Raw genomic sequence first — 27655 nt, 5'->3', positions numbered from 1 at the left:
TGCTCATCAGCGGCAGAAATGTGAACATGCACACATACATGTACACACACAGGTACATGTGTGGCCCAAGGGTAGCACACAGTGACCTACTGTTTTATTTAGACATTCATCAGGATGTGACATTCTGTATTCTCTCTCGAAATACAAGTGATTGTTTTAATTTTACTTTTTTTTCCCTTTTTATTGGTACCAGGGATCGAACTCACGACCGCCTGCTTGCAAGGCAGGTGCTTATGCCGCTGCGCTAAATCTCCAGCCAATTGTTTTAATTTTAAAACAGTGTTTTAAATTAGTTAACAGTAGGAAAAAATCCAGCCCTTTCTTTTTTTAAACCCCTTGAGGAAATGGGTAGTTTGAGAAGATGCTACATGCTTTCTTCCAGGATGTCTGGTTGCCCTTCAGCATGCTGCTAACTCCACCACTGGAGAAGCCTGGGCTGCTAGCATCTGTCGGCTTCTAAGAGGTAGATGAGAGTTTGAATTCAGACCACGTCACTTTCTTGCAGCCTGCTGTAGTCAGGGATTGCAAGGAGAACAAGAGAATATAGGACACAAAATTTATAGTATTATTTATAATAGTCACCCAAAGAGATAAGTGTGAAGTGCAAGAAATCTGTCCATACACTAAAGACAGAGAATTCAGCCAAGGGCCTGGATCCCATAGCAATGTCCTGCATGGGTTCAGTTTAAGGCACAGAGCCCATGACAGTGCCTCCCAGAAGTCCAACTGGAGGCCTAGAGCCCATGACAGTGACTCATGCAAGTCGTATTTCACAGATCTGCACTGGAAAGCCCTCTAGGTTAGTGGTGGAAACTAGAAAGTCTGTGCCAGTGGGATGAAGGAGCTGTGCCAGCAGGCCGAAGGTTCTGCACTGGAGACAGAAAGCAATGCTCAAAGTAAGAACCAGGGCTTCCCTGAAAAGTATCACAGCCATCCTGAGTGACAGTGAGGTCCTGAGCTCCTCTGATGATAAGAACAGCCAAGTTCATATCAAGAAGCCAGCGTGACAACTGAAAAGCACATCATTTCCCCCTCTGGAGCCAGGAAGCAATGCTCAACATAAGGACCAGAGCTCCCCCAAAGCGAGCTACAGCCATTCTCAGCAATGACAAGATCCCAAGTTCCTCTGATAAAAGTTGAGTTCATATCAGAGAAGCCAGCATGACAAGCGCCTGCAGGATAACCAACAGCTCTAAAAGAACCAACAGCTCCAAACAATTCTCTTCCTCTCCAGTTCTCCTTTTTAAGCTGACAACAATCCTCAAGTGGGCCATCCATGCTCAGCACCACACTGATTCAGTTCAGCTGGTGCTACAAGTGGACCATCAGTATCAAACACAGCCTTTCAGCTAGAATAGATGGGTAATGCTTCCTACCTGCAAGAATGCAGTCACTCAACTACTGAGCCCCAGCTCTGTGTCAGGGTCTATCATAGCTGCTAAAGCCTGAGATAGAAAAGGTCCCCACTATTCTGCAATGGGTGGAATAAACAACAAACAAGCAGAGCACTTCAGATAGTAATAACTACAGAAAGAAAAGAAAGAAAATGCCATCGTGTGTGTGTGTGTGTGTGTGTGTGTGTGTGTGTGTGTGTGTGTATCCACAAGCACTTAGTACTTTAGATGGCATGGCCGGGTCCCTTTATAAGGGGATGACGCTTGAATTAAAGTCTGATGATAACCAACTTTTAGAATTATTGGAAATGAGGTAGTAAAATGCCTTGCTCATGGCGGAAGTTTAGTCAGCACTGATTTGCCCTTTTTCTTCAAGAATCAGAGAAATAAAGAAAGATTTTATAGCTCGCTAGATGTGACTGAAAAGACCTGAGATGTGTGAGCAGGGAATTCACCTGGATTTTGGAAATGCTACCACTGGAAACTCTGTTTTACATCTGCACCTTTGTACCTCTTTCAGGGATGGCTGCTGTGGAGCGCTCAGTCCTCCAAAGCAAGTTTTCAGCATGCACTAGTACCTGAGCTCAGATAAGCATTACCTTCCTCTTGACTGGAGAGCCCCTGGCTTTCTGCTCCTCCGCTGCCAAGACTGCACTCTCGGTAGAAGTATCACATTGTTTCAGGTTTGCATGCAACCTGATGAATGCTTGGCAGAATGAACAGAATTGTTGCCTCTTTAAATAGGTGTTGCATTTTGCAAAACATGCCAACTCCTTTTATAAAGTATGCATTAAATATAAGTTTAAACCATATAAAATATTTTATACTTTTATAAAATATTTTCTATTTTTCTTTTATATACATAAACTACCTAAGTCCTAAACTAATGATGGTAGAACTTTATTGTCTATAGAGTTGGGGGTTTTTTGTTTGTTTATTTTTTGTCATTTTGAGACAGGGCCTCGCTATGCCTTGAGCTCACTTTGTAGCCCTGGTTGGTCTCAAATTTGCAACAATCCTCCTGCCTCAGCCTCCTGAGTGCTGGGATTATAGACTGGAGGATGGGACCACATCCGAATGGGCCTGCAGAAGGAGCAGGTGTTCAGGTCCTGGCTGATGACAGACTGAGTGTGAAAAACTCATGACTCACCTTGGTGGATGAATCTAGTCGGTGTTTGCAATGTAAATCTGATGCTTAGGAGAGAGTTTGTCATTACCCGTTAATATGGGAGAAATCAGCATGAAGACCATTGCTGTGCTATGGTGCTTTTGCTGAAAGAAGGTTTGGATGAGAAAAGTAGGAGACTGAGAATGGAACTCCAACCTTTGAGGGGCAAATAGAGGGAAAAAACCAGTAAAGAGACAGCCTGAAGGTTAGAAGGAAAACCAAGGTAATCTAGTGACCTGCAAGTCAAGGGAACAGAAAGTTTCAGCCAACAAGGAGTAGTGAGAAGGTTCAGTACAGGGTGAATTGCCTTAAAGAGTTAGAGCTGTCCTTTGTCTTTTCCTTCTTGTCAAATAGGCACATAGAGACAGAAGAAACATCACAGGTCACCAGCCAAGTGGCTGAGCAACCATGGCATGTACTGTGAAGGGGGGCAGTAGGTGTATACGACATTTTGCAAACAGATGATGGTAAAGGGACCAAGAGAGCAGTTGGTAAATTTGTCATCCATCCATCCATCCATCCATCCATCCATCCATCCATCCATCATTTCCTGAGGGCCTGCCATGTGACAGACTGTGGATAAGATCCTATTAGACAGAGTGAATGGAATAAGTCATAATTTCCTGCCCTGGGGAGCTGATAGTGTCAATGGGGAGACAGTTGTGTCCAAAGATAATTACAGCTCCAGGTGGCAGCCACAGGTAGAAAAGCTGTGCGTAATTGCCCCGGAGCATGAGTGAGACACGTGGATGGGGAAGCTCTGTTCACAGGCAGTGGCAAAGAGAGAGCTCTTGCAGTGAGGGCATAGCCAGGGTGAAGGGTGTGTCCTACTCTGTGTGCATTTTTTGACTGTGTGCACAGTATGTGTGCAGTGTGAGGGAGCGGTGGTAGAGTTGAAGCTAAGAAAGAAGGCTGCGGCCAGGTTTATAGCACCACGGTAATGAGTTTGGATTTCATCCTTTGAAGAATGAGAACCCAAGAGGCCTTGGTTAACAAAAGAGTAATACAGTAGGGTGGAGATTTTAAGCAAAAGCTTGAGGAGACCTAAAGGGTCAAAAGAAAGATGGAGACAGGAAATGCTCATTGTTGTGCTGCTCCTTGACAAGTGTTGATTGAACACCTACTTTGTGCTCTCTTCTGCCCCGAATTCTGACAAGTTCCAGCAAGATACATCTGACTTGCCTTTCTTCTAATAGCTTGCTGATGCCTGTGACTTCAGTGTGAAATATTGATCCAGATGTCAATGACCCAATCACCAGGCAGAATCTTCAGTCGCAGGTTGCTGATTCCCAGGGTCTAGAGCCCAGCACTTTCTTCTGTGCATTGCTGTCCTGGTTGCTTTGGGCTGCACATAAGCAGTTGCTCTTACTGAGTGCATGGGGCCAAAGGGACTAGCTCACCCGGGCACCGCATGGAAACATCAGCTTCTGTTTCCTGAGTTAACTGCAGCAACCCTGGATGACTCAGTTTCATGTGGCTGATGAGAGAATCAGGTCAGTTGCAGAAGGAGGGAGTGTTTCCAACTAGGCAGGTCACATCCAAATATTTACCTCATCGCATCATTTTGGCTGGGCCTGCCTTTGAGCTCTGTGGCCTCCAGGCTTCCTTTCACTGTTTCAGGAAGATCTGTACTCAGAGCTTCTTTGCTGGTAGGGGAATTCTGGGCACCACCTGGGATTACCTCTCTCTTGTGATGCTTCAAGTAGATCAAAAAATGTCAAGGAATGTTTGTTCTTCCAAGAAAAATCAGAGCTGGTTAGCACTGGAAAGAACCTGGGGCCTCCATTGAGGTCATCCAGCTCATTTTATGGATATGAAAACTGAAGTTCAGAATGACAGACTCATTGGTCCCCAATCTCAAAGCAAGTAAGAGTATCCTTGGGGCCAGAAGAAAGAGTCCAGTCCAGAGTTTCCCAGGAGTCTGCCCTTTCTGTTGTGCTCACCTTTCTATCTTTGCTAGTTGAATGTGCTCATGTAGGTACTATGCTGAACAGGTTTCATTTCATGAACGTTTTCTGTCTCATGTGGTAGTCTCAGAGTTGGTCTCAACTTGAAAGGCAGAAGTGGAAGGGTTAGGTCCCAGCATGGGAAACTCGACATGAATAAAATGGTGTGGCTATAGCACAGGGGGTGAAGGAAGAAGTAGCAGCTTAGGGTGGAGGCCCCAAGCCCTCAGGGTGAGCTCAGTTTAGTACTTTCCTCTTAGTCTCACCAAGTGATTCTCAAACTGGAGGATACATTCACATCACCAGGGAGCTTGTTGAAAATGCAGACTTCTAGATCCTGCTCCTGAGGTTCTTTTCCATTACGGAAAAAGTATAGGAGATAGGAATTTGCATTTCTCAGTATTTGTGAGGTGGACTCAGTTGTAAGTTGCCTTTGGGACCACAGGTTAGGAAACTGGCACAGGAGTAGAAGTAGGTAGACCTGGGCGTTCTCAAGGTTTGGCTTGGGCCACTGCATAGCCATGTTGAGACAGGCAGAGCCTGTGTATTTGAAGTCATGGGCTGCATGGATTCTCACACTAGGGGGACACAGGGATGGAGAGAGAGCTGTGGAGTATGATACTCAGCTGTAATTGGCAGAGCACCCCATCTTATACATGCATAATGACTATGTGTGGCTTACATTTTTGTCAAGGCTTAGTCTTTTTCTTTCCTCATTTTTCTCTTCCTTGGCTTCCAGCCACTTATTTGGGTATGATGCAAATGCATTCTTCTAAGTGTTCCTGAAATGCCTTTTGGAACTTATTTGCATGAGTCATTGCCATAGCAGGGCTGGGTGGGGCTTACTTCAGGGCTCCCTACCTAGGGGTTTTTGACTGGGCCTCTGGCCCTGTGTTGTGTCAGGATAGGTGACTCAGATGGGCTGCTGTTACGGTTTGTGTTTGGATGCTCCCCCTCCCAAACCTCATGCTGTCATGGAGGCAGCTGAATTAGCATTTGTGATAGCTTCATTGTCTAGTGCTGGTGTTGGTGGTGTGAGTGCTACATCTGCCCAGGGATGATGCTGACATACAACATAAGGGCTGGAAGAAGGTGTGTCTTTCCTTTTTTAGGGCCTTGTTCATTCTTGCTTTTACAGTGACCATGAATGACTGCCCTGCCATGCCACCCTGCCTTGGAGCCAGCAGAGTATGGAATGAAACCTCCAAACTGTAAGAGATAAACTTTCCCTTGCTTCACTTTGGGAGTTAGGTATTTTGACTCAATAATGAGGAAAAAGTAACATAACTGCTGAACCACTGACTTCAAAGGAAACTAGTGGGGGTCCTTGCTAGAGGTCTGCTTTGATGGAGATTCTCCATCCAGATTCAGGACTCCCTGGCTCCTGCTCAGGACCCGGGTGACATGTATCCTTGCTGGGCTGCCAGCTCCATCCTCCTGCCTTCCTTGGCTCCCAGCTTTCCAAACCTATGCTCTCTTTGCTCCAACTCCAAGGTGTACTCTTGTAATATTTGCTTCAAGATATTTAGTTGATTAAGTGGCTAAAACCAGACTTACTCTTTCCACTCACTTCTAGGATGAGACTTCAGCATGTCAGACTTTGCACGTGACTTGTTTTCTATGAAGAACAGATGGTAGGCTCAATTTTGGAGAAAGAGAATTAGAAAACAGTGAAATCTTACATGATTTCACATTAGTACCAAGACTGAATCCATTAAAGACATTTGAAGCTGTGTCTAGCGAGGAGCTTCCTTGGCAGGGATCAGCCATTCACAGGGCTTTCTGGGAGTAACACTACAACTGATCAGCTCTTGGTTTCCTTTAGGTCTCCCACTGCTCACAATCTGTTTTGAATCTTTTCTTCCTTTAATCTATATATTTTTATTTATTGAGCAAGCAGTATTGTAACCAGAACTGAATTTTTTTTTAAATTACAAGAAAACTTATCCCAGGCTCAACTTCAGTAACAGATCAGATGTTTTTGTTTTTCCGTGTCTCCTTCCAGGCTTTGCTTATTGGCTTACAGGATCTTTACATGACTATAATTTTGAGCTGCAGCAGAGTTTCCAGTTTGTTCTTTGACATTCTTAAACTTCATATTATATTACAAGTCTTTTTCTATGTGGCACTGCGTTTTTTTCCAAGATGATGATGTTTCCTTGAGCCATTAACCTCTAATTTATTTGAACCTCTTTCAGCCTGGTCATAACCCCTTAAAAAGGTCATGATAAAATACAACAAGGCCACAGTTGTTCCAACAGTCACCTCTATTCTTCCCTGAGTTCTCCCTTTGTCTGGCTTGAGACTTTTCTACCAACTCAACCCCAACAGTTCACGGAGCCTCAGCCCTCTGGTCATGCTGGCTCTGATCAGCTCCTCTCTCCATAGATCTCTATCAACCTTGGGTTCTCTTCATCTTGAGACCATTCCAGATGCATATCAACCTCTGCTCTACATCTTAGGTTCTGCTGATGGCTTTTTCCTCCTCTAAGTCCAATACCAAAGGAAAACCTGGTTTATTTTACATTGTTTTGGTCACCACATTTTGTGTGTACATTAGTCTTTTTGTGATCACTTAGATAACATTTTGCACTGTTTACTTCAGGCACCAGAAACTAACAAAACAATAGGGATTTGTCAGAATGAGTCTGGGAGGCCAGTGGAAAGAGAGCAAACCAGAAAGCAACAGGACAGGGATAGACTCAGCTTGAACCATGGAGTCAGGGGGATGCTGTTGAGGAAAGGAACCAGTGCCATTGGTCCCTTGGTCACTCTGCTGGAAATACAAATTCCAGGGAGGAAGTACCTGCTTCACCTACCTTGGCTTCAGCTAGCAGGATGCCTTGAGTACATTCCCAAAGATCCATTACCAACCTACACAGTGATTTCCTCAACAGCCCAAGGGAAGGGAAATCATTACCAGGCTGCTCTACATACCCATCTGCCCACTAACGTATCCCATCCCTGCCTGACATTATCTAACTCTGCCCATATAACTAACTCCAAAGCACTATCAGTTATAGGATCCAGCTCCAAGACCAAAGTCCTTGAGAGGATTTTAGTTTTCCCCAGAACTGTCACAGCCTTTTCTTTTGCACTGCCCAAGTCAAATGGGATTGTGACCATCCTTTGTCTTACTCATATATATGAATGCCACCACTTTTTCCTACTTCCCGGTTCATGTCCCCTTGGTGAGAGTTAAGAGGTGTCTTGGTTACTTTTCTCTCATTGCTGGGACAAAATACCTGACATACAAAATTAAGGAAGGAACATTTTATTTAGCTTACAGTTTGCGGAGGTTTCAGTCCATAATCAAGGGAGGGTGGCATGGCAGAGGAGAAATAGTTCATGGTGGCAGAAGACAGAAAAAACAACAACCACCAACGTTGGGAGTGCAGGCAGAAGACTTTCCATCCCTTAAATTGTATGTAAGCCACCTACTGTCAGGCAGGTGAAGCATTCACACTCATAATCCCAGCATTGGACCATGAATCAATCATAAATTCTAGAAGCCTGCCCCCATGACTGCATGAGGCTTTGGGGGAACATCCAGACTTAAACCATAACAGAGAGGCACCATAATATCCAGCAGTATATTTTAGAAGAAAGGAATATCAGAAGTTTGGAGGATTCTGTCCAAAATATACATGCCTGCCCTTCCCCCACCCCCTTGTGGTCTCCCTGAATGTAGGACACATCCTACTCTCTGAGGGAAGGGCTGAGCATGCTGAAACAATTTCTGCTTTAGATTCTGTTACCACCTTCTTTGTCCCTAGCCTGGAAACCTCCAGTACAGAGGAAAGAGCACAGGCCTGCTTCTTATACATTATACAACTTCTGACTGGTCATGTATCTCCTCTCAATGAAGGAACAGAATTGGAGGTCTTGCTCCTCTGACCCTGAAGAATGACCCATGGTATATTACATGTCCTGCTTACTCATTTCATTCCACCTAACTGACCCCACTAAGGGAGGGCATTATTTTGTGTTCTGAATGTATTTTTAAAGCCCATGGTTTAGCCATCAGTCCACACCACTGGTCTCTATCTCCATCACTGCATCTCTGAGATGGAAATAAGAGCTTTTGAATGGAACCTGGTAATAGCATAGTATTTGCATTAGAGCAGTTAAGGCCAACAGAGGATGTTTCACTTGTCCTCTTTTGCTCATCTTGGTGTAATCCTTGAATTAGCCTCTCCCTCCTTTCAATGGAGGATCATAGCTTTCACAGAGATCACATATGAACTTCATGACCTGGTCCTTTTCCTGCATCTGTGTGTTGTTCCCCATAATGTTATTTGTTTGTTTGCCCAATCATTTAAGTGAATTTACCCCGTTTTGTTAGGGCTCACCAGTCTAAGGATATGACTTCTTTTAAAAACTGTCTCTCCAATTTTAGTGACCACCTGCTCACATGTGAACAGCGTGAAATCATAACCCCTCTTAATGTTCTTCCAGTCACTGCTGAAAATCTCCACAGGAGGTGTCCTAGGAGCTCATGAACTGGTAGGGATTTTGTCAATTTTAAGAACTGTCCTCTGGAAGCCTAGAATTTTCAAATGTAGAAGGAGAATGATAAGAACGTTTTCATGTGGCTACGCTTAAGGTTAAATTGAATAATGCATCAAAAGCAATTAGCCTTTTGATTAGCCCAGGTTCTACACTGAATAAATGGGGTGTGTAGGTGTTCACTGATGAACATCTGCTAACAGGCCTGGCTTGCCAGCTGGATAGGTAGCAGCTTGCAGGTTTCTAGAATTTTTGATTGATTCATGGTCCAATGCTGGGATTATGAGTGTGAGTGCTTCACCTGCCCGAGAGTAGGTGGCTTACATACAATTTAAGGGATGGAAAGTCTTCTGCCTGCACTCCCAATGTTGGTGGTTGTTTTTTCTGTCTTCTGCCATCATCAACTGTTTCTCGTCTGCCATGCCTTGATTATGCCATCTCCTTGATTATGGACTGAGACCTCCACAAACTGTGAGCTAAATAAATCTTTCCTTCTTTAATTTTTGGTGTTATTTTGTCCCAGCAATGAGAGAAAAGTAACCAAGACACCTCTTAACACTCATCAGAGGACATAAACCAGGGAGCAGGAGAAAGTGGTGGCATGAATATTAGTAAGACAAAGGATGGTCACAATCCCATTTGACTTGGGCAGTGCAAAAGAAAAGGCTGTGACAGTTCTGGGGAAAAACTAAAATCCTCTCAAGGACTTTGGTCTTGGAGCTGGATCCTATAACTGATAGTGCTTTGGAGTTAGTTATATGGGCAGAGTTAGATAATGTCAGGCAGGGATGGGATACGTTAGTGGGCAGATGGGTATGTAGAGCAGCCTGGTAATGATTTCCCTTCCCTTGGGCTGTTGATGAAATCACTGTGTAGGTTGGTAATGGATCTTTGGGAATGTACTCAAGGCATCCTGCTAGCTAAAGCCAAGGTAGGCAAGGTAGGTAAAGCAGGTACTTCCTCCCTGGAATTTGTATTTCCAGCAGAGTGACCAAGGAACCAATGGCTCTGGTCCCTTTCCCCAACAGTATCTCTCCTGAGTTCATGGTTCAAGCTGAGTCCATTCCCCTCCTGTTGGATAGCAAAAGATTTTCTAGTTGGCTTCTTTGGGATGCCAGGAACAGAGAACTGCTCACATTAGGTCATATGTAATTATGAATTATAAATCAAAAGTCAACATTATTTTTTGTTTCAACCAAATGCTTAAAATCAATGTCTACAAGTAGACTCATTCTCTTCAACTACTTACTTATTTTAACTAATTAATACATTATAGGGATTGTGCACTTTAATGGATATAAATCTGCCTCCTTTTGGCAGGCAGATTGTATTCTATCCTGTGGATAGATTAGATTTCAATAGCTAAGCTCCTATTCACAGGCATTTAGGTTGTTTCCAGGCTTTGTGGTTCTTCTTACAGATGATGATGCAATATAAATTTTTACATATAAAACTTCAAGTATGGTTTTGAATGTATCTATAGGATGAACTACTAAAAGTACAGATGCTGAGCTAAAAGGCGCATCCATTTGAAGTCTTGTTAGGGACGGCAAAGTTTCCTCCAAAGAAGTTGCCCCAATTTAGATCCCCATCAGTAGAGAACATTGTTGCCCTATCAGTGTTGTCAAACTTGATCATCTTTGTCAATATAATGGGTTTAAATGGAATTTTGTTGTTCCAGTTAGTATTTATTTTATTATATGTAAGGTGAAACAGTTGTCACATATTTTTATTTGTTTTCCTGTTGTATGTATTAGTCTTCTCCAGCTGCTGAAACAAAACATTTCAGACAGGGTGGCTTCAACAGGAGGAATTTATTTTGTAAAGTACTGGAGGCTAGGAAGCCCAATGTCAAGGTACCAGCTGATTTGGTTCCTTGATGAAGACTCTCTCCTGGCTTTTAGAGGGTTGTTTCCTTCTTATGTCCTTATATGGTGATGATGGGGATGGTTGGGGAAGAGAGGCAGAGAGAGGGAAAGAGAGGGGGGGAGGGGCACAGAAGCGGAGGGGAAGGGTAGGAGAATCTGGTTTCTCTTCCTTTTCTTAGGACACTGACCCCTTAATTGGTGTGCAATCCTCACAACTCCATCTAAATCTCATACCACCACCACCACCACCACTACCCGCAAAGGCCCCACCTACAAATACCGTGATCCTGAATGTTAAGGCTTCAATATTGGAATTTGGGAGGGATACACCCATTCAATCTATAACACACACTTCTTCCTAGCTCTCCTGAGTTTTCCTTTACTTACTGATTTATGAGATATTTTGTAAAAGAAGAAAACCAGCAGTCTAGGATGCATTTTGGAAACACTTTGAGTTTCTGCTTCAGTCTGTACATGTCATGTGTGGCTCCAGGATGGACAGTATGTGGACAGCTTACAAGGCTTAAATTGCAGTCATGTGTCTCAGGATTTATTCTTTGCACCTGTGTTTGTCATGGGCTAAGAGAGATCCTGTTAGTCAGGCTTCATTTTAGGAATTTATTATCACAAAATACTGATAAGGTGCAAGATCCTACCTGGATCTTGCCTTGCAGAAAAGGTGGGCCAAAAGGAGAGAAGTAGTTATTAGGAGGACTTCAGGTAGCTACAACCAGAAAGTTAATGTTCCAATCTTCCTCCCTTTGCTTTTCCTCTGATTCATTCTTTCTCTCTTCCTATTTTCCATTCCTCCTTCCTTTCTTCTTTCCTTCCTGTTTTGCTGCCTTTTCCCCCCTTTGTTTCTGGCTATGTACTATAAAAATACTGTTCTGGAGTCTGCGGTTGGATTCCTAGCATGGGGACTGTGTTGGAATTTCAAATCACTCACCATAAATGAACTATAAATTAGAGAATTCTTATGAATAGAATAGGATGGAATGTGGTTTCATGTTCTCTTTCCCCAGGGACCCTGCTCAAGTTGGCAATAGGAAACTAAATTAGGGGTGGGCTTAGTTCTAGGAAGTGGGATTTTTAGTAGAGCAGCATGTCTAATCCAAATATTACAGACGGTGTCTGAGTTATCTCTGTTACCGAGAGATCAGGAGGTAGAGGATAACTTGAATCCCTCAAATGTGCCAGAAACATATTTCCACCTTTCTTCATGTTTCTCAATTATCCTTCCACCCGAACAACTATTGAAGGGGGTTTATTCCTACTTGTTTTCACCCTGCAGTTTTCCACCAATAGCACAGGCAGGGATGTGACATTCAAAAACAAAACAAAACAAAACAACAGTATAAAATAACCCTACATGATCGGGGTAAAGAGCTCAGTTTTAGTTGAGTCTATGCTTTGCACTTGCCTGAAATCACAACAAGTTGCAGCTCATGAGGCCTCAGTTTCTGTTCTAAAAAGGAACAAAATGCCAGCAGTCTGCCAGGGTGGCCGGGAGGGCCTCAAGGGGCTGTCGAAAGTGTGACCTGGTACCAGGGCTGCCTCAGCCATTCGGCTGGTTTGTAAGCACAGGTGCCGTCTACGCAGTGCCTGACACGGAACCTGATGTGGCCTTTCCAGTGCCAGTCCCTTTCCTCCCTTGCCCCAAAGGCCCAACATGCTCTATTATTTTAGCAAACTACTGCCAACTAAATGGTTTTAGAAATGCATTCCTTGTGCAGTTTGGGAGGCCACATGTTCAAACCCGGGTTCTTTCCAAAATTCCTGGGGGAGGATTCTTTCCCACCTCTTTCAGCTTCTGGTGGCCCAGACATTCCTCAGCTCAGGGGTACATGTGGCATCACAGTCTCTGGTATGGTGGTCAAACCACCTTCTTCTCCATGTCAATGTCTTACAGGTTTATAAAGATTTAGAGCTGGGCATGGAGATGCATGCCTCTAACCCCAGCTTGCAGAGGTGGAAGCAGGACGATCACCACAAGTTTGAGGCCAGCCTGGGCTACACAGTGAGTTGAAGGCCAGCCTAGAATACATAGAGACCCAGTCTCAAACAATGACGACAAAAACAAAGACAGTAAAAAGGATATAGGGAGCACTGTATAATTTAGGGTGACCTCATCTCAAGATCCTTAACTACAATTTCAAGGACTTTTGCCAAATATGGTCAGACTCACAAGTTCTGGGAGTTGACCCAAGGAAAGAACTTTACAGAGGGCCACCACCATGCAACTCACTCAACACACTCAGGTATAGACTTTATAGATCAAGACTTTTTTTCCCCAGCCACCCACCATGACTTTAGTATTAATAAATCAAGATAGGTCAGTGGAAGAAGAAAGCACAAACATTGTGTAGCCCACGCTGGCCTCAAATTGGCAGCGATCCTCCTGTCTCAGTCTCCCAAATGCTGGGATTTCGGGTGTGCACCACCATATCCTATTTTGTCTTATTTTTAGAAGCAGGAGCTACACCTGTTTCCCAGAGTAAGTGCACATGGTCTGGCTGAGATCAGAAAGGCAGCCTCAGGTACTGATCAGCAGCACTCACATGTTTCTCGTGCTTGCTCTGCCCATTTCCAGCTGGGCCCACCCATGTCACTGTACCTTGCTTTGCCTCTCTCTGAATGGAGCGCCCTTAGCCTGGCTGTCTGATGGTAGACTGCCATCCACTTAGCACAGGGTGGCCCTTATCCCTCCAGTGGATGCTTGCTTGCTTTGGCCTGGCTTATCCTCCTGCTCTGATCATTCCCTAAACCCAGTTGAAGCGATAAAGGCCCACTGTGGGCACTGGAGTGACTTTGAGAGAAGGTGGCACCAAGGTCTCAGAGCTCTTGGGTTACACAGAACTGCCCAAAACCAACATTCAAAAAAAAAAAAAATGAAGATGATCTAGGGTCACTTTTGCAATGTAGCTCTAAGTCCATGGTATGGTGGGAAAACACACATTGCAAGGAAAGTCACGGAACTGCTCGGGCTCCCAGGAAGGGATGGAGCCTGGGAGAGAGAGAGGCTCTGTAACGGGTGGGAGCAGCTGTCTTCTGAGATAAGAGCAAAGGGACCAGATGTGCAGGCATTTGGGGCAGGAGACATGCAGGAGATGTGCATTTGGGTGCACATCTTGCCATGGCAAAGTGTCTGGACAGGATCACCTTCCATAGCACAGGATTGACAGTGACCAGGACTGTCATGAGGACACCTGGGTTATTCTTAATCTGCCATTGAATGACAGTGAGGACAGTGAGTGCAGATCCCTCCCCCTCTGAGGCTTGTCCATTCCTCCAAGCAGGCCCTCCTTAGGTGGCTCTGCTGTACATTTGTCTGTACCTGGGTGTCTGTCTTTGTCCTCTGCACCTAACTCAGTACCAGGCATACAGCTGGTGCTGGGCATGTCTGCGTCCCAAGAGGACCACAGCACAGGTTTGTGGGTCTCTGTGGAAAGGCGGGTTAAATGAATGAGTCTCTGGATAGAACCTGTAAATTCATGACATTTCCCATTGCCCCTGATTCCATAGCTGTCTGCTAAGACTTGCACTGCCCGCGGAAAAGTGGGTACCAGGGCTTTGCTCCATTCAACACAGTGGCTTCAGAGAGGCTCTGAAACTTCCCAGGAGCACTGCTACAAGTGGTGGCAGAGTGGCCAAAGGCGGCCTGGCTGTACACTGTGGTGTCACTGCTATGACCCAGAGGGATATAGGGCTCACCTTCCTGGACCTCTCTCGCCTGAGTTGGAGGATAAAAGGGACTCCTGTCTTCAGTGCCTGGCACCCAAAGGTCAGGGTTACACGGGGACTTTTCTGGGTCCTAGGCTCTCCTGGCTTTGTGGGCCCCTTCATAGGTGCCTACAGAAACAGATATAGATGAAAATTCTATTTTATGACCAGGCTGGTGTAAAGATGGCTCTAATCCTGGCCGGATTATAGTCACTTTGTTCTTTTGCTTTTTTATTTTTTGAGACAAGGCCTCACTATGTAGTTAAGGCTTTGGACTCACTATATAGGCCAGATTAGCCTGGAACTGGCAGTGATCCTCCTGCCTCAATCTCCTAAATGTTGGGATGACATGCGTGTTCCTGCTACTTCTGATTCTAGCAGTGCCCGGGCCCCTCTGCCTGCTCCACGTCCCGCCAAGGAGAGGGTCCTGCTCTCCTGACTGGTCTCTGTCTCCGCAGGTCCCGCAGCGGATGGCAGAAAGCGGCCCCGCGGACGGCAGCGGTGGCGCCCCTGGAGTGTGGGGCTCCTGGGGGCCCTGGTCCGCCTGCTCGCGCAGCTGCAGCGGCGGCGTCAAAGAGCAAACGCGCCCGTGCCTGCCCAGCTCCCCCGCGCGCGGCTTGGCCGTGTCCGGCCACGTGGTGTCCGCAGTGCGCGCGTCCGTGCCGCTGCACCGCCCCCGCGAGGAGCCGCCTGCGCCCCCCCGCACCCGCGCCCGCGCCCACGCCCACGCCAGCACGGGCCCTGCGGCGCCGCCACGCGGAAGTCGGCACCCACATCCCCGGGCCCGCGCGTCCCCGGCACAGAGAAGGTAAGTGAGCGCCCAGTCCGCGTCCCCGCCCCTCGCCCTTCTCCTGCCCATCCCATCCCAATCCCCAGGCTGCCTGCTGCACCTGCTGCAGTGCCTGGAACTCTTAGGGGCGCCAGGGGGAGACCTGGATAGGGAGATTTGGGTTCCAGTGCTTCCCCGGTGGCAGGAGGACAGACCCCAGGCCGCTGGCTGTGTGGATTGAGCTGAGGAAAAAGAACGCGGACTTCTGACCTAAATGCTGTTCTGTACCCACGCTGCCAGTTTCAGGACGCTGTGAATATTTCTGCTTTGTTTTGAGGCATTGTCTCACTGTGTAGCCTACTCTGGCTTCGAACGCACAGCATGCTTCCTGCCTCAGCCTCCCCAGTAACGGGATTACCGGTATGTGCTGCCAGGCCTTGCTCAGGATTTATGAACTCTTATAGAAAGTTCTATGACTTCTTCTAGAAAAAAGTTATGTGAACTCTTCTAGAAAGTTGTAGAAACTTCTAGAAAATTCCTCCAGCCTAATTTGAAGGAATACGCTGCACTGAGGATATGTCTAAGGACCTCAACATCTTTTAGAGTCAATGAAAGATAAACTCTAGAAAGGACCTTGTGGAATCAAAACAGTTATATTACTCCATAAAGCGTAAATGTGCGGAAAGCAGGCGGCCTTCCTGGTAGATACAGAGGCTGGAGAGAACTAGTGTGTTAATGAATGAAAAGATACTTATCCCATATGCATTCAGCAGTATTTGCAGGGGGTGCTCGTGCGCAGGACTCCGATTGACTTTGATAGAGTTCTAACGCAAAAACAATTAAGACAGCAAATCAACATGGATAGGAAAACCAAAAAGGGCAAGAGCTGCCTCTGTGCTTAGGACATGGACTGTTAGTTGTCCAGGGTGTTAATGCCCACGGGTCTGGGTCTGGGCCGGAGCAGGTCTCACTTCTGGCTAGGCGGGTGCCTGGTTGGCCACTCTTTCCCACCAGAGTCAGACACTGCACCAGAGTTGCTCTTAGCTCAGGGCTGTGGGCCAAGTGGAGGCTGGAGGACAGGGTTTCACGATGTAGTGCAGACGGGCCTTAAACTCACTGTAGCCCAGGCTGTCTTCCAACTTGTGATCCTGCTGCCTCAGCCTCTCACATGCTGGGATTACAGGGAGGTTTTACTACGCCTGGCAGCAATGCATTTTAAAAGACAAAACTGTTCAGAGTTTAGAGAGATAATTCAGGGCATATTCATGTGTGAATGGCATTTTCTCTGGGGTATGGGGCAGCATCCCATAATTCAAATACAGTATTATTTTTGTCAGACAATGTGAATACTCTATCTAGAATACCAGAAAGAGCATAACAGCCTTATGTCTTAGTTACATCCTTTGTGGTTGGGACAAAATACCTTGGCACCCACAGTTTAAAAGAGGAGTTTATTTTGATATAGTTTGTAGAGGTTTTAGTTCCTAGTTGGCTGACACCAAGGCAGGGTACCGTTGCAGAAAGTGTGGCGGAACACCGTGGACTGGAAGCAGAGAGGGAAGGAACCTGGCGGGAGAGAAACCCTTGCAGGCCCCGCCCCTTCCAACAGGCCCCTCCCTCCCACCGCAAACTGTGAGCCACATCATCCATCACCTTCCAAGCTCTGCTTAAGAACCTTTGAGAGTCTTGTAGGACATCACAGTAAAAACTGGACGCCTTAGGTCAGTGAAGGTCAGGTTTGCTGCCAGATGAGTTTTGTCACCAAACTGACCAACACATCAAAAAGACAAGGAGAAAGTTGGGTTTGAAACTGTTGATTGCAAAATCATAGAACGATCATTACTGTTTGCCGAACACACTAAGTAAGGTGTGTTCCATAGTGAGTGCCGCCCTTGTCACTTTATGCTGACAATTCTAGGAAATGGATGTTGGTATTATCCTCAGTTTACCAGTGAGGACACAGAGGCCCAGGGCATGAAGTCACACAGCTAGTTTGTGTTCAGTGAGGCCTCAAACCCAAGCAGCCGTGGCACTGCAGAGCTATGATGTAGACTTTGTCAGGAAGAATTAAGGGACCTAGGTGAATGAGTGACTTCCAGAACTCTAAAGCTATGGACATGCTGAGCTGTGAAGGCAGCTGCCTATGCCCAGCTCCCTGCAGTATTCAGCCTCCTGCTGGGCGCCCATTGGAGGTAGGGGAAGAGGGATGGGTTGGAGGCCCCGGTGAAAAAGGAGGGGGTTCTCTGCAGCCTCTGTGGTTGAAGCCGTGGAGAGCTGCCCAGAGCAGGCTCTGGTTGGCCGCAGCCCAGCGCTGCACGCATTCCGGCTGGTGCGTTTTGGCAGGAGGACATTTTTTTTCTCCTGACTTACTGACGAGGGGCCAGTTCGTGTTTACTATGAGTTCCTGTAAGTCTTTATCATGCTCTTATAACTTGACAGTTTCAGATGAAATGATCCAAATATTAGCCTGGGAGGCCCAAGCTGCCGACGGATGTCATGCACTTCCGGGCTGATGAAAATCGCGTTTGCTTATATTTATCAGTCATTAGGCGCTTGCTTAGTGTATTTGACTGGAAAGAGAAACGGCAGCATGTTCCCTGGATGGCTGTCTGCTCCACTTTGTTTTAGGTTTGAGGTTTGAGGCAAGGGTTGTTGGCATTTAGATGTTTAAGAAACTGTTAGATTGCTATGCCAGGCAATGGAAAACTTAATTGGAGTCAGATAACAAGTCAAATGATCGGGCCTTCCAGCAAACATTTATTAGGCATCTATGATGCTGTAAGGCTCAGGGAAAGACACAAAGGTAAGTGAAAATTAGGCTGTTCTGGTAGCCTGGAGCATTTGTTCACACACTTTTAAAGATGTTTCTATTAGTACATGTTTGCAGTACGTAATGGTTGCCTTTGTTGTGGGGAGTTGGTACGTGTACATAATTTTTTATTAAGCATGAGAATCCATCTTGGCAATCAGCCTTAGGTGGAACCTGGGCTGGTGACATGGATGGAAGCTAAACTGTTGTGGTAGCAGCCTTAGAGCATCAGTATAAACAGCTGGAATCTATACCCAAATGAGCAGTGGTTTTCAGCCTTACCTGACTGTTAGACTTCTCTGCTCATGTTTCAGAATTCCTGACGTCCACATTATAGTCCCAGCAACCTCAGAACCTGGGGCTTATCCTCAGACATGGGTAAGCTTCCAGTCCAATTGATTTGAGTCTAGAGGTATCTCTTTGGAACCTCAAGTTTCCAAGGAAAAGAATTTGGGAATCGGATATCATGTATAATAGATGTTTCCAAGTTTGGTGAGCACCTCTGAGAGCCTCTTGCGGTAGGGTTGGATGGCTTGTTAAAAAAGAAAGCTGCCAAGTTCCCACTGTCTTCTCTGTCTAGTGGAGACTCTGGTTTGTAGGTCGGTGGTATATTCTAGGTGGTTTCATTTTAAAGAGCTCTCATGCAGTTCAGAGTTGAGAAGCACTGCCCAAGACATGGGTAGTGTCTTCAGCATACACCAGAATGGTGAAATAATGACACTAACAGCTATGATTTGAGCCTGCCTCTGGTGGTGGAGGACAGCTAAATCCAGAGGATGCTGGTCTGTGCAGGATGGTGGCAGAGGAGCGACTGGAATGAAGGCAGAGGGACAGTGCATGGCATGGAGCCTCAGGAAGGACCACACAGAGAAGCTAGGATTTGGACCCAGCCTTGGTGAATACATAGAATTCACCTCACTGAACTATACCTGGGGACCTCTGGAGTCTCATTTGCTCCCATAATCAGGCCTTTGTCTCTGTCTTACTTACTTTTCTTTCATTGCTGAAAAATAGCTAACACCCAAAATTAAGGAAAGAAAGATTTATTTAGCGCACAGTTTGTGGAGGTTTCAGTCCGTGATCTTCTGCCTCCAAGGCAGAGTGACATGGCACGGCCACCTGATGGCTTTGATTCAGTAAGACTGGAGATGGCACTTCCCAGCAGATACTGCCACATCACAACTTTCCTCTCCTGGAGACACCTGTAGGTGCTGGAACTGTGACATCAAGGCCTCTGCTCCCACTGCAGGGAGGTCATATCCCTTGAGTGCTTGAAGCAGGAAAAGATGGAACAGGATAGGCTTCCCAGAGTCCCAGAGAGGGAGGGATGCTTCCTGGTGGAAATGTCTGGATGGTCAGGAGTGCTCTTGTCCCAGGGCTGGTTTGTGACCAGTTTTCATGAGTGACATTTGACGTAGGCTCTTTTACTGAAATCTAGAACAGTAGCTAGTGCTTCCTGAGAAGCTATAAACTGCATGGTAGGTCAGAGTTCTGCTTCTGCAGCTGACAGCTTTGTATTGGTGGCTTAAGTCTGGCGTTTTACTTGTATCCTGCCGATCTTGGTTGACCCCAGTGGGGAAGAGATACATATATACCCACTGGACCCTGGGAAGCTGAGAAGGGAGGATTGCAAATTCGACCCTGGGCAACTTAGTGACTTAGTTGCTGGTGTCAAAATAAAAATTAAAAATAAAAAGGGCTGGGCAGAGGATGTAGCTGAGTGTGTAAAGTCAGTAGGAGGAAAAAGATACACATACTCATTTGGTTGTTGTGAGGTAACTAATTTATGTGACCATCTGTAAGCACCCAGGAATGGTGGCTGGAGGCCTTCCACATGCCCAGAACATTAGCAGCTGTTTTACTTGCATCATTTAAATTTCATCTTCGTGGCAGCCCATGATAGACCTGTTTGGTTTCCATTTATGGGTGACAAAAAGGGTCAGAGGATACCCCAAGGGCATGTGGAAGACAGGCAGAAGAGTGAGGCTGAAAACCAAGTCTGTGCCATGTTGCACCCCTCTCAGACTCAGCCTTCTAGAAAACCTTTCTCTGTTAGACCCTCATTAACTAAAGGAAGTTTAATAAACTAGTATCTGTGTGTCCCATGTGGAAAACAAAGTCACTGTCTAGTGCTGTGTTTCCCCTGCAGCTTTGCATCTTGCATAGCCACACTGACACTGGCTCCATCATGCGTTCCAACACCTGTGTGGGAAACCCAGAGGGTGCATCAGCTATAGCTATCTGTAGGTGCTGGCCATGCAGAGCTGTCGCAGTTTACAAGGCTTGCAATGACCTGAGCATCATGGTTTGCTTTTGGTTTTAAGCCACCGAATGGTCCTAGAGTATTTGTCATGTTGAAGCACTGTGTTTGCCTTAAGAAGCTAAAAAGGTAAAAGAGGCATGATGTTCAAGGATGTTGTTGGTGTCTGATGAGGAAGCAGCCCGAGCTTAATCACCCAGTGGCATGTGTTGAGGGCTTTGGGTCTCATTCTTGGGAAGTTAAGGTGTTTTTATGCTAGAGGATACTTCCTTAAAGGTCAGGTTTGTATGTTTAGATGGAAAAGCAAGAAAGGAGGTAGGAAAGATTTGATGTGGTGAGGATGGTTTGATGACACAGGAGGAACAGGAAAGGTTTCTTGTCTTCAAGAGGCTCACGCAGTTGGGGTAGAGGAGGAAGACAAGCAAACATATTTACCAGACAACTGTCCAGGTGCTAGTAAGCGTAAAAAGGAGGAAGGGAAGATGGGAGGACTGGAGGACCCTGGGAAGGCCTCGCAGGGGAAGCAGTTGGTGAGCCGGGCTCTGCAGAAGGACTTTAACAGCATCCAGGATGATGAAGACATCGCCCCAAAGTGCATGCCAGGGTGGAGAGCTGGAGCCATGGATGAGTCTGTTGTGCTCAGGAAGCTGTAAGAGGTTTGGTGGGGCTGGACCCAGACTGTAAGTGAGGGAGCCCTAGGCACCTTTCCAGGGAGGAACTTTGCAGCAGTCCTAGAGGGTTTGGGAATGAAAGCCCTGTAAACACAGGCTAGTTAGCAATTGATTTCCACTGGAAAGCCAGATGATGTACCTTGTCCTGTCCATCTAAATTTCTCCTTAATGCCCCCATGATGCACATTGTTGGCTGTACCACTCACCATCCCATCAGCCTCATGGAGCCAGCGTTAATTAGGGATCCAAGGCTTGCTTCTGAAGGCTTTTTGTGTGTGTTTGTTTGTTCACTTGTTTGTTTATTTGAGACAAGGACTCACTGTATAGTTCAGGCTGGTCTTCAATTCACTATGTAGCTCAGGCTGGCCTTAAACTCATGGCAATCTTCCTGCCTCAGCCTCCCAAGTGCTGGCATTGTAGGTGTGCACCACTGCGGCCAGCTGCTTCAGAAGTTTTAGAATAGGAATATTCATTTCCTGCCAATTTGGAACACTTACCACAAACTTAAATTGCCTACAATAATACATATTTGTTCTCTTACGGTTCTGGAAGTCAGGAGTCTGAAGTCAAAGTGTTGGAAAGTTGACATTTCTTCGGAGGGCTTCAGGGTAAACTCTGTTTCCCTTTGCTAACGTCTCTAACTCCAGGTTGCCCTCATTCCTTGGCTGGTGACCCTTCATCCCACACTCCAACTTCCTGTGTCTGTCATGTCATCTTTTTCTCTCATCCAGCTGCCTCATTCTTATAAAGACCCTCGTGATTAACATGGGACACTTCCCATAAGCCAGAACAATCACTTCATCTCAAGATCCTTAACTTAATTGTAACTGCAAATTCCACTATAAAGTAATGCTGCTGGGCCCCAGGGACTCTGATGTGATGTCTTTGGGAAGGAGGGAGGCATTATCAAGCTTGGTCATAGCACGGAACTTGCATTTTGGAGAGTTTCCAAATCCTGGGACGGTTTCTGTATGAACAAACCCCTGCCACTTCCCTAGAAATAGGCAACTGCTTCCCAGAAAAATGAAGAGCAAAACCCATGCACTCCCCACCCAGCCTTTAAGTGCTCTGCATTTTGACTTGTGGTATTAATTAGGGACAGTGAGCAGAAGGAAATTAAGGATAACAGATTCCCAAGGCAGCTGCTATGGGATAAGGATCTCTGTGTCCCAAGTTCAAAATTCAGTTCCCCGCTCTCATGAATGCTTTGAACCCAGGCAAGTCATTTCATCTCTCTGGGCCTTATTTTCCACATTTGTAAAATTAAGGGGCCTTCTCCCAGGCGTTAAGGTCTCTTGCTCTCTATTGAAGTGTTACCGAGCGCAGTGGCTGTCCTAAATGTCCCCACCATCATGCCTGTCTTCCAGGGCTGTGGAAGGACAAGGTGCCTGGGAGATGCATTGCCAATCGGCTCTCTACAGATGTGCTGACATCACGGCTCTCAAAATCCCGCTCTTTAGACTTCTGTCTCATAACGTGAATTTTTCTTAAAAAGTGTCATTCACATGTCTGACCTTTTGTTGCTCTGCCGTGGGCTTCAGCCCTTTCCCATTTGAAGGACTCCCATTTCTTACCTTGCAGAAGAAACCCCAGGCTGGGAGTCATTAGGTCTTACTTCCTGTCTCAGCCCCCTCTTGTGCTAACTGGATGACCTAGGGGAATCACTTAATGTAATTTGTAAAACATGGGTAATTATATGTTCTTTGTCTACCACACAGACCTGTTGTGAGGGTCAGATGAGGTAGCATCTGTGAAAGTTCTTCATGAACATAAAACACTGCTCAAAAGTAGCATGGCTTGATTATTTTATTATTACTGACCAGATACTTCTTGGGATTCAGAGCCCCTGTCTCTTTCTGTGATTTCCTGTGTTTGTGTACACATGCAGAGGTTATGTGTATGTGTGTGTGTGTGTGTGTGTGTGTGTGTGTGTGTGCGCGCGTGTATGTGCCTGGGAGGTTGGTCAGCTTTAAAGCAGGCCAGCCAGGATCAGGTCTCCTAGGTTTCCCCCGCCATTCCCACCTCCCCCAGGAATTGTCTCAGTGTCAGTGGGAATTGTTTGCTTTTGCAGCTCCTTCTTTTCCACCCACTTTATTGGAGGCTTTTTGCATCTCATCATTAAGAACCTTGGTATGATCTGTCCTGAGGGCCCCTGATCTGAGTGGGGCTGGTCATAATGCGGGCTAGGAAAGCTCGCTGTTAATTAAACTCTGCAGAGCTGCATGCCGCTGCCCTGCCCTTCTGTGGCTACTTAGGGAGTCTTGTTACACATGAGCAGCAGAAACCACACAGCAAAGAGAAGGGGAGGCCTTGACCTTCTCTGGGTTTCTTTGGAAAACCACCCTGGCCATCCTGGGTGGTTAGTGGCCAAGGCAGGTACATCTGTTTGAAATGTAAGCTCTGTTTTTCAGTGGGGTTCTTTATTTTCTTCTTCCAAGGAAAAAGTTTTGTTTCTTTTCCTTCTGAAGCAGGAATTCCACTTAGTCTCTGAATTCTTTGATAAGAAGTTACCTGTTGATGCTGACCAGATAAACGGTATTTTAACGTGCTTTGGTTTCTAAATCGGAAACCTTAGCCCTTTCCCTAAGAGTGTTTGCAGCAGAGCTAGGCCCGCTGGTATGTATGTTTCTGCCTGTAGGTTAGGAAAGATTGGAGCCAGATTTTAAGCTTGAGTTACTCTGATCTCAGACAAGCCTCCAAAGAGCCCTTGTTCATTTCTTGTGGCATTTCATTAAGTGTCAGAAGTATTTCATTAGTTATCAGAACAAAGATCACATTCGCCATAAGAATGCTGTCTTGAACCCTTTCCAAGTCATTCATAACTTGGATTCAAGCAGGACCCGATGGGCTGTGGAAAGCTTGTCTGCAATATGTGTGTCCCAGAAGGGGGAGCTCAGCTTTGCACGCGGAATCCCTGGGACTTCTCCTTCAGGGCCTCGCCCTGTGACAGCCTGATCTGCCTTCCTAGGAGGACTGGAGGGGGCTTTTCCTGGATGTGTGATTGACCAGTGCCTCCTTTACTTATTCCATTTGTGGGCACCTACAGGTATTGCCAATCCCATCACAGCAGTGACTGTCATTTTTATTGCACGTATTGTGTGCCATGTCACTTTTATGCATTATCGTAGGGTCCCATTGAGGACACTGAATTAAGGCAGAAATATCCCCAGTGCCCTACTCTTCCCAAGGCTGCCCTACGCCCACCAAATGGATACAGGTAACTTACTCTTGCTAGAGAGAGTTTGGGGCAGCTACGGTGGGTGCCCTGTGTTACTTGTGGCCCCTATGTTGGCTCTCCACCTTGTAGGGTGCTTCAGGCACCTGGTTTCTTATCTAGCCACAGGCCCTTTTCTACTTGTGTAGTTCTTTCGACTCATCTCCATTCTAGGCCATAGTAACAGGTCCCACAGTGGCTGATGATGAACAGTGCTTTGCTGTGTGTGGAAGGCTGGAGCTCACTTTCTGGAGTCTGTGGGTGCTGGTTTATTTGGAAGAAGGATCTTTGCAGATGGGACGATGCTAAAGATCTTGAGTTGGGGAGATCATCCAGGGTTATTCCACTGGCCCCTGACTGCCACCATGAGTATCCTCTTAAAAGATGAGTAGAGAGAGACTGGATAGACAGGTCAGGCAAGGTGAGGCAAAGCCAGCAGAGAGAGAGAGAGAGAGAGAGAGAGAGAGAGAGAGAGAGAGAGAGAGAGAGAGAGAGAACTTTGAGGAGGCTGCTCTTAGAGACAGGAGTGATGTGGCCCTGAGCTGGGGGTGTCAGCGGCTACCAGGAGCTGGGAAAGATGAGGCGGTCATTGCACTCATGCATGGCTTCATGACAAGGACACATCCTGAGAAATGCATCGTTGGGCAGTTTTGTCATCGTGTGAGCATCAAAGTGTGCCTATGCAAACTAAGGTGGCCACGATGTCAGCAGGTGAGACAGTCTTAGGGAACCCCTGGAGTTTGTGTTGCTGGCAGAAAACATGCAGCATCTGAGTGACTGTCACCTACTTCCTACTTTCTAGAGGGTGCACAGCCCCCCCCCCCACCTTAATTTCAGTCAAGCAATACTGATTGCAAACTTCTGGTGTCCTCACCTGTTAGAGAAGTTGCTGCTGTTCTAAGTCACTAAGTTTGTGGGAATTTGTTAGAGCAGACAGAAAATAGTGACAGACCATATGAGACTCTGAGCTTAACTTCACAGGACTCTTATGCATCAGCTATCCATGTTGTCCTGTCTTTTATTTTGTATGTTTTTTTTTTAAGACAAGGTCTTGGAATGTAGCCCAGGCTGACCTCAAACTCACGGCGTTCCTCCTGCCTCAGCATCCTGGGATTATAGGTGTGCACCGCCACACCCAGCTGTCCCTTCGTTAACATGAAAATAATTCTGTGTTTAGAGAGGTGATAATCACTGAGTCCCAGAGCCAGTGGGTTGCAGGACAGGGATCTGGACCAGACTGCTCTAAGTCTCTGCTCTAACTGCTAGTTTTTCTCTCTGGTTGGCCACTACCTCCAGCCCCAGCTAATACCCTAGACCAGGCTTGTCCCTGGAGCCTTCCTTTCCCTTTCTGGTCTGCTTTCCAAGCACACAATGTTTTCTTTAATTACCCATGAATCATTTCCCTCTTGAAACATTTGGTCCTCGTGTGGCCTTAAGGGCCCGACAGCAGTTAGCTAACATTTCCCTCTCCTTCCATTAATTGGAGCACAGTTCATTGTGGGCTACTGCTAAAAACTTTTTCTTTCTGGACTGTGGGGGAAACAATAATTTTTCTCCCATTTTCCAGTAAATCCTCAATCCAAGTAGTTCATCCCTGTAATCCTTTATGAATGTGAATTTGCTATCTAAAAACTGTCCTGTCTCACATTTACTTAAGCTCCTTAAGAGCTTAGCATTCATCCATGGAGTAACATATTACAGTGACACTTGATTGCAGGCTTACCAGCATGGCCAGGTGCTTAATGTCCCATGGACTTGGTTTCCTCAGGTGTAAAGTAGGAGTTGCGACCTGCTTGCTGTTTACGGTGAAGGCTCTATGGGATATGGTGCAGAAAGCGCACGGCAGGCATTTGATGAAGGAGCTGTCTGAATACTGAATATATCATTTAGGTACACCATGCTACCTGTCTTTAGGGATGCATTAAACTAGAACAGATCCTGCCTTCCTTCAGTTAACTGATGGTAACAGATGTGTCTCTAAAGAACATCCTCTGATGCAAGGAAGATGTTTGTTTTGCCTGAAATGTTACATACTTATAATACAGAAAAAGGTGTATTGATATATGGTGAGCAGGCACAGAAGAAGTGGTGTGGAAATTTGGAATGAGAGTGAACCCCAGAATATGAGAGAAACACCCTTGCTTTCTCCATAGGCCTCTCACGCTCAAAAAATGAGTCATATTAGAATCATCATCACTGTGGTGCTAATGAATTTAGCAGAATGGGCAGAAAATATTTCTCTAGCTTTCTTTAACCTGCTGTGGGTTAGCGCCAGGGGGCAGAGACCACTGTGTGAGGTCCCCAGGGGAGTGGGTTAAAGAGCCTGTATGTGTTCAGCATCTGCTCTGGTCGGGCACTGTGCCTCACAGACAATCTCGTTTGGTCCTCCTAAGCTCCTGTGATCCTGGAGCACCACTTGGGTTCCGGTTATACTTACATGGTGACAGCTGTGACACCCAGGAGGGCCTGGCTCATCTTACTTAGGCTGCAGAGATGAATGCATGCTCTGTCCCTCCCGACAGCACTGTCTTCATGTCCTCCCATGTCACAGTCGCAGACTCCGTGACTCTTACTTTTGGGCCATGCCCTGTGCGGGGCCCTTTACCCGCATGGTTTCACTGCATCTGCACAGGGGCCACGTGAGGTGGGCATTATGTTCCCCACCTAAGGGCTGGTGGGAAGAGCTATGCACCAGCTGGCCCATGGATACACAGGTCAGGAGTGGACGATTGGACCCAGCTCACGGATTACTTGGGCTCTTTGTTTCTTTATCGCTCTCTCACTCTCTCTGTGTCTTTCCCTCCCTATCTTTCTTCTCCTCCTCTTCCTTCCTCTTCTCCTCCTCATTTTTGGTGGTTTGAACCTAGGGCCTTCACACTAAGCTACCTTCCCAGCCGTTTGTTTTAATTTGAGACAAGGTTTCTCTTGAGTTACCTAGGCTGGGTTCATATTTGCCATCCTCCTGCCTCAGCCTCTGATAGGGTGCAGATAGGGTAGGAAGTCACCCTTGAGCTCTCTAATAGTAACTGTGTGAGTGTAGTTCAGTGGGAGAGCATTTGCCTAGCGTGTATGAGATCCATGGAACACACAGTTAACTCAGCCTTAGCTGGAAATGCCTTTCTCCGGGTCCTCTGTTAACTCACTCCTGGCCTTTCCACAAATCTTAAAAGATGCCTGTCCTCTGGCCCACTCCATCTTCCCACTAGGGAGATGGGTTCACACTGCACTGTGACTCCCAAGTGTCCTTGTGCAGTGAGTAACCCGTGCAGCCATGAGTGACATCCTTGCAGCCACCTGAGCAGTGCTTTGTGTTGTGCTGAAATTGGT

The 27655-nt window shown here is 46.4% G+C and overlaps 1 protein-coding gene across 3 annotated transcripts in view; it reads left to right on the top strand.

Annotated features, from left to right (window-relative positions):
- The window catches only part of Thsd4 (thrombospondin type 1 domain containing 4), a 537636-nt gene that overhangs the window by 73093 nt on the left and 436888 nt on the right, over positions 1-27655 (top strand). For all 3 annotated transcript variants that reach the window (XM_063246801.1, XM_063246800.1, XM_063246799.1), the window contains one exon: positions 15064-15413. In XM_063246801.1, coding sequence (XP_063102871.1) covers positions 15076-15413 — 338 coding nt within the window. In that variant the 5' untranslated portion in view covers positions 15064-15075. The remainder of the gene's footprint in view (positions 1-15063; positions 15414-27655) is intronic.

This window comes from Cavia porcellus, unplaced genomic scaffold (assembly GCF_034190915.1).
Source record: "Cavia porcellus strain 051 isolate PalLab524CR breed Dunkin Hartley unplaced genomic scaffold, mCavPor4.1 scaffold_4, whole genome shotgun sequence".
In the NCBI taxonomy this organism is placed as follows: Eukaryota; Metazoa; Chordata; class Mammalia; order Rodentia; family Caviidae; genus Cavia; species Cavia porcellus.
Note: the sequence above shows the minus strand (reverse complement) of the source record. Positions and strands in the feature narration are given on the sequence as shown.